At 59.4% G+C, this 6,532-nt stretch overlaps 1 protein-coding gene across 2 annotated transcripts; it reads right to left on the bottom strand.

The window, feature by feature from the left end:
* Window positions 1–458: 458 nt before the first annotated feature.
* Window positions 459–3,453, bottom strand: NKX2-1 (NK2 homeobox 1). Of its 2 annotated transcripts, XM_011376548.1 has the most exons (4): window positions 3,377–3,452; window positions 2,762–2,906; window positions 2,278–2,663; window positions 459–1,344 (listed from the first exon to the last, which is right to left on the bottom strand). In XM_011376548.1, the coding sequence occupies exons 3-4, from the start codon at window positions 2,648–2,650 to the stop codon at window positions 608–610; spliced, it is 1,110 nt and encodes a 369-aa protein (XP_011374850.1). In that variant the 5' UTR covers window positions 2,651–2,663; window positions 2,762–2,906; window positions 3,377–3,452; the 3' UTR covers window positions 459–607. The 2 variants fall into 2 exon arrangements, with proteins under 2 accessions (XP_011374850.1, XP_011374842.1); XM_011376540.1 differs by lacking the exon at window positions 2,762–2,906 and having other exon boundaries at window positions 3,377–3,453.
* Window positions 3,454–6,532: the final 3,079 nt, after the last annotated feature.

The raw sequence follows: 6,532 nt of genomic DNA, 5'->3' as shown, positions 1-6,532 counted from the left end.
AGTTCACATCAAACATAAAACAGTTTTAGCCAGGGCCCTCAGGCTGAGCCTGGGCAGTCAGAGCTTGCTGAGAGGGGGTATTTCCTTTGTGTCAGTGACAAGTGGGTTCTGTAGAAGAGTCTTTCCTCTCCCCAGGCCCTGTCTCCCCTTCGAAAGAAATCCTGGTATTTACAAGCGAGTCCACTTTGCTGGCACAGTGTACGCAGAGTGAAGTTTGAGATCTTTAGAGTCCAGAGCCACCTCAGCATAGAGCCCTCTCCAAACTCTGCCCCGCCTGGGTGTGGAAAACCCATTTGAACCATCTAAAAGACACGCCCAAAGCTGTTTTGTTATGTCCTTCTCTGTTAAAAGGCTCCTTAAAGAATTGGATTCGCTTGGTTGTTTTTATTTTCTTTAAAAAAAAAAAATCCCACAAATTTTAGAAAAAAAAAAAAAAAAGGAAAGACGTCCAGCAGTTTGGCCTTTGTGTTTTTTTCCCCTTGGTCTAAACGGGACAGGTTCTTAAGAAAAGTCGAAGCACATGGAGCGGCGGGTGGTTGGTGTGTGTGGCGGGCAGGAGGGGAAGCGGTGAGGCAGTGTGCTGGGCTGGGATCGGCCCAGCGTCCTCTCACCAGGTCCGACCATATAGCAAGGTGGAGCAGGACATGGTGCCGTAGTCCGAGCCCGAAGAGTTCAGGTGAGACAGGCTGGAGACCTGGCCCTGCAGCGCCGCGGGGCTGGCGGCGTGGTGCGCCAGGTCCGGCGACTGGCCCGCGCTACCCGGCTGGTGGCCCGGGTGTGCACCCAAGCCGGGGCCACCGCTGCCCACTGAGATCGCTGCCGCCGCCGCCTGCGCGGCCTGCGCCTGCTGCTGCGCCTGCTGTTGCGCGTGGCCTTGCAGGCTGGCTGCGCCAGTAGCAGGGGCGCCCGCCTGGCAGGGTTTGCCGTCTTTCACCAGGACCGGCACCGCAACGCGGCGCGGCGACTGCTGCTGTGCTTGCTGCTGCTGTGGGCATCCGGCGCCTCCTCCGCCACCGCCGCTGTCCTGCTGCAGTTGCTGCTGTGCCGCCTTGTCCTTGGCTTGGCGCTTCATCTTGTAGCGGTGGTTCTGAAACCAGATTTTGACCTGCGTCGGTGTCAGGTGAATCATGCTGGCCAGGTGCTCACGCTCCGGCGCCGACAGGTACTTTTGCTGCTTGAAGCGTCGCTCCAGCTCGTACACCTGCGCCTGGGAGAAGAGCACCCGGCGCTTCCGGCGCGGTGCGCTTGGCAGCGGGGCCATGTTCTTGCTCACGTCCCCCAGCGAGCCCAGGCCGCCCATGCCGCTCATGTTCATGCCGCTCGCCGGGCCCATGAAGCGCGAGACTGCAAGCGACAAACGCACAGCGTTGGCCGGGGCCGGGCCGGGCCAAGCCACTTCTGCCTTCCGCGCCCTTGGCCGGCCAGGCCCGGCCCCGACGGCGCCCTCCTCACCTAGGCCGCCTCAGCCCTGAGAGGCCCAGCCGCGGGGATCGCCAGCGCTTGCCCGGGCGGTGCCGTCGAGGGGTTGACTGGAGAGCTTCCTCCTCAACCCCAGCTACCTCCCTCAGTCTCAGTGCTCCACCCAAAAGCACTGTGAAGAAAGGTCGCTCCAGTTCCTTTCGTGCCCATTCCAGGATGGAGTCGCGGGGTTAACGGGCCACCGGCGGCCAACTGGGCCCAGGCCAGGAGCTGGGGTCCGACGGTAGACCCTAACTTTGGGAGCTTAGGAAAGGAGGTGTTTCGAAAGCTAGGGACCCCCAGACGCTTTGCCTCTCGCCCTTCTCTCCTGTCAGCCCCAGTGTGGACGCTTGCTCTACCCATTTAGATCCCTCTCTAGGGCTGCTCACCCTCCCAGTTGCCTAGACCGGAGAGAGGCCGGCCCCGCGCCTGAGCGCGTCCCAGCACGACAACCTCCCGCCCCGCCAGGCCGCGTCTCTCGGCGTCCTGCTTGCCCCGACTCCCTAAGTTAGAAGGGAGACTCGGTGGGCACTCTGAGATCTCGCGCGCGGAGCAGAGCTGCCAGTTGGCCACATCTGGGAGACGCCGAATACCAGCACTTGCCTGCGGGACCGCACCGCTACTAAGTGTCTCTTCTTGGACCCCTCAGCCCAGCACCGGGAAGAATCCCCAGCTCCCGCGCCCGACTCCCTGGCGCCGCTGCCCGGCCGCCCACCCTGATGCCCAGCGCACAGCAGGCAGGCGCCGCGCCTTCCGGGCGGCTCACCCCGCACCTCCCGCGCTCAGCCCGCGGCCCCACAGCGGGACGGCCTCACTTACTGGCGGGGAAGCGCGGGTCTGGGTTGGCACCGTACCATCCAGGGCCCGAGGCGGTGTTCCGCATGGTGTCCTGGTACGGCGGCAGCTCGCTCATGTTGCCCAGGTTGCCGTTGCAGTAGCCCCCCACGGCGGAGTGCGAGAGCTGGGGCACCCCCGCCGCCGTCATGTGGTAGGCGGCGGTGACGGCGCCGTGGTGCCCCACGGCGTGTTGCTGCATGGCCGCGGCCGGCGGTGCCGCCTGGCCCTGCCTGTAAGCCGCCAGCGGAGCCCCAAGGCCGCCGCCCTCCATGCCCACTTTCTTGTAGCTTTCCTCCAGGGGACTCAAGATGTCAGACACTGAGAACGGAGTCGTGTGCTTTGGACTCATCGACATGATTCGGCGGCGGCTGGAGGAGGAAGGAAGAGGAGGAAAAAAAAGGGAGAGGGGGAAGGCGAAGCCTCGCTGCTTTTTTTTTTCTCCCTTTGCCAAATATTCTGGTGTTACCTTAACGCCGATCTTGTTGGATGTACACGTAACCGAGTGGACCGAGTCCGCCTTAATTGGCTTGAGTGGAGGCTCGGGGGCTGCCTCGCGTTTGTTTTAGCCCGGCGCCAGGTTTTAGGCAGCCACCAGAGGCGGGGCGTAAGCGCTAAAGCAACAAGACAATAGAAGCCTACATCTTGCCCGAGATAATTAGCTTACATGCTGATGACAAGGTAAACACCTTTAAGTTTCACTTGTCAGGATTTTTAGGTGAGAGAGAAAGAGAGAGAGAGAGAGAGAGAGAGAGAGAGAGAGAGAGAGAGAGAGAGGCAGAGACGCGACCTAAAGCATTTCTTTCCCCCTCCCCCAATACCCCCACCTCCATATTTTGTGGGGTGCGGGCGGCGCGCAGGAGAAGGCGGGGGAGGGAAAGGAGGAGGAAACCGAGAGAAGGGAGGGCAAGAAGTGAGGTGGGGAGTAGCCAAGGAGGGATGATGGTGAGGAAGGAAGGTGAATGCTGCTTTGCAACCAACTTGCTGAGTTAGAAAGTGAACCACTTTCCAGTTCGGTCGGGGTTCCCCAGGCGGAGACAGGTGTTTAGAGGGAGGGGGCCAAGGGACGGGGTAGGGGTTTCACCTGAGCCTGCTGGGGCTGCTCCTCCCTCCCGCCGCGGCCTCCCAGCCCTGCGCCTTCCCACTGCCTCCGGACCACATCGAGCTTCGCGGCGCCGAGCCCCAGTCGCCACCAAATGAGCTCGCGAGTCTGGGGACGAACCCTGGGGCCGCACTGTTGGCTGCGTGTCTGTCAGTCTGTCTGCCGCTTCTGCCGCCGTCAGAGGGACACCTCTGCTCCCCGCCCCCTTTCCCCCTACCCGAGAGAAAATCCCAGCGGGCGGAGGGGGCGCTGAGCAGGGGATCCGCTACTGCGGAGAGGTTGTCCCAGATCCCCGCGTCCTCCTCCCCTCAGCTCAGGGTCTTCTCTGCGGACCCCCCCACCCCGCGTGCATCACGCCCCCCCAACCCCACAAGAGGCTCTTTCCCCACCCCCATCCTGGCAAGCGCACCACTGGCCAACGGAGCTGGGAGACCGGGGCGGGGGGGGGGGGGGGGGGAGTGGGTATTAACGCGAGGGGCCATCACTTAAATTGCCCCACCTCGAACAAACCTGGTGTTCCCGACCCTCGCCCATCGTCTGGACGCACGGGGTTCTGGGACTGGAGCTGACTTTCCAAGGACATCACAACTCCGGCACCCGAGCCCACGCTGATTTCCCCTCTGATGCTTCAGGAAGGGTGCTAGCAGGGAGCGTCGTGAGTGTCCGCCCGCCTGTTGCCCCGCGGAACTTAGCCTGAACCCCGGCGGGCCCAGCTGGCCGGGAGGGGGCTAATCCCGAGGCGCGAGAAGCCCAGCGGGAGGGAGGCTGGGCTGAGGCTCGCCTCCTCCCGGAGCTCAACCATGCAAAAGTGCACTTGCTTCCCCGGGAATAACCAAATATCTTTGTTTAAAGTGGTGGCGTAAATGGCCAGTCGCTTTGTGGCCACGCTGGATATTAGTAGATGAGGATCATTCTGCTTCAATTGGACGCCTCTCATCCGGCGAGCAAGAAACTGCTTAGGAGGAAGTGGGTTTCCTTTCTGCGCGTTCCCAGGCTTCAAGTGTGAGCCCTGCGCCTTGAGGGTCCTTGGGCGCCTGGAGAGGGAGAGCTATGGGCTGCGCTCCCCAGCCGGGCTGAGGCATCTGCGTCGCTGCTCCGGCCAGGCCCCGGCCTCTAGCCGAGTGGACAACGGAGCTGAGCCCTGCGCGGCGCAGATCTTGAGACCCACTCCGACTTTCCCCCCTTGGATTTTAAACGTGTTGTTGTTGTTGTTGTTTCGTCTTCTCTTTGGCTATTTTAGCTTCCTCCCCGCGCTAGTGGCTGGGAGGGTGGAACGCTCCCTGGCCGGGCAGGGGCCTCCTAGCCATTGCGGGGGCCTGTTAAGGAGGCTTCTCGAATTTGGTTTTTGTTTTTCTATTTTCTTTCCCCTCCGTGTAGAGAAGGCGCTCCTAATGATGAACAGGTACTTGGAACGATTCAATTCAGCAGGTTAGGCGCCTTTTCCATCAATAGCAATTGTAATAGCAAGGTTGTTTTGTTTATTGGTTTTTTATTTCAATTCTCTCCTTGAAGAGTGCTCTGCACTCCCTCGAAATAAAGCCAACTCCTATACCAACATTCGCTTTCCTCACTACCTACGTTCCTTTACTGCGGGTGGAGGATGGGAAGAAAGCTCAGGGTACCCTCCGCGTGGACAAACTTTTCCGCGCTTCCCCCTTGCGGCTTTTGGACAGGCAATCCTGCGTCTGGACGTTTGTCGGTTGTGCTGCGAAGACACGCGCCAAGCCGGCTTCTTGCCCTTCCTTCCAAGGAGCTTCTCTGGGGGGCGCTCTCGGGAAGGACTCAGACCTCAACAACTGTGCTTTGGTCAATGTCATGTCTCAGCCTAGGGAGCAAGGAGTGAAGACGATGCTGGGCTCAAGAGAACAGTCGAAGAGAAAGGACAAAACTAAATACTGATCTTGTCTGCAGGCAGGACCCGCCCCAGGTCTGCGTCTTCAGTGAGATCTTAATTCCAAGGCGGGTGGGTTTCCCAGTTACCCATCATCTTTCTCTCCCTTCTCCGTTAAGTCGTATTATTGCGAAGTGTAAGAAACACCAAATGTAGAACGTTGTACTTTTCTACCAATCTCAATGACATTTAAAAATGGAGGTAAATCTTCAAAAGGTTTTTTTGAAATTCAAATAAGATCGGACACATAAAAGTGCTTTGGAAGCTTTGGAAAATTGTAAGTTCAGTGCCAGCGCTGGAGATTTCGGTATTGTTATCATTAATACCCCCACCCCCCACCCCTTTAAGGCCCTGAATCTGCGTGATGGGAAAAGTTGAGTGTACCTTCCACATTCCCTGAGAGTATCTCCTCGGCCTTCGTCCCTCAGCCTATTTCCAGCTCCGCAGCAGGCCCGGGGCGCACGTGGCTGGCAGCTCCCCGCCTACACCCTCACCCCAGGCTTGCACACGGGATCAGGACCCAAAGCCACGCAACAGGCTATGGGCCCTGGAGCTGAGCTGGAAGGGAGCTCTAGGGGAGGGGAAGGGCTGGCCATGGCTCCTGCTCCACCCTCTCATTGAAACCAAGATTCTGTGGCAATCTCCCCAGCCGGCGCACACCAGCACCAGCCCTCGTCTAGACTTCTCCTGGGCCTTTACAGCGCCTTGGGGCACCGGCCCCCACACCTCTCTTACCTCTGCCCCTACACACACACACACACACACACATGCACACGCACGCGCACACACACACACGCACACACGGCTTCTCACTCTTTCCTAGATGTACTGCACTGCCAAGAATAAGCCCGAAAAGGAAGGAGTCTTGTAGGCTGGAGGGAGGGGGGAAGGGGGAAGGAGAAGGGGATGGAAGGTGGAGATCTATATCTTCTAGTTTGTCCAAACAGAGGCCTTGAGAGTCCTTCCTCTGGCCCCAACACCTCTGCCTGACCAGTGTCTTTTCTTTCAGTAGCCTTCCGCGCACATCTTTAATAATTTTAACCGGACCCCGATTAAAACAGTAATTTCTCCATGGCTGCAATCGATACTTGGAAATTCCGAGTCCACTCCGCAAGAGCTCGCACCTCTTCTTTTATCTCGCAGCTAACTGGACCCGGGCAGGGTGGGTGCGATGGGGTAGTGGCAAGCCATCTCAAGCAGCTTTCCCTGAAGCTGCCGCGAACGCCCGCCTCAATCCCAGCCACACT

This window comes from Pteropus vampyrus, unplaced genomic scaffold (genome assembly GCF_000151845.1).
Source record: "Pteropus vampyrus isolate Shadow unplaced genomic scaffold, Pvam_2.0 Scaffold10, whole genome shotgun sequence".
Classification (NCBI taxonomy): Eukaryota; Metazoa; Chordata; class Mammalia; order Chiroptera; family Pteropodidae; genus Pteropus; species Pteropus vampyrus.
Note: the sequence above shows the minus strand (reverse complement) of the source record. Positions and strands in the feature narration are given on the sequence as shown.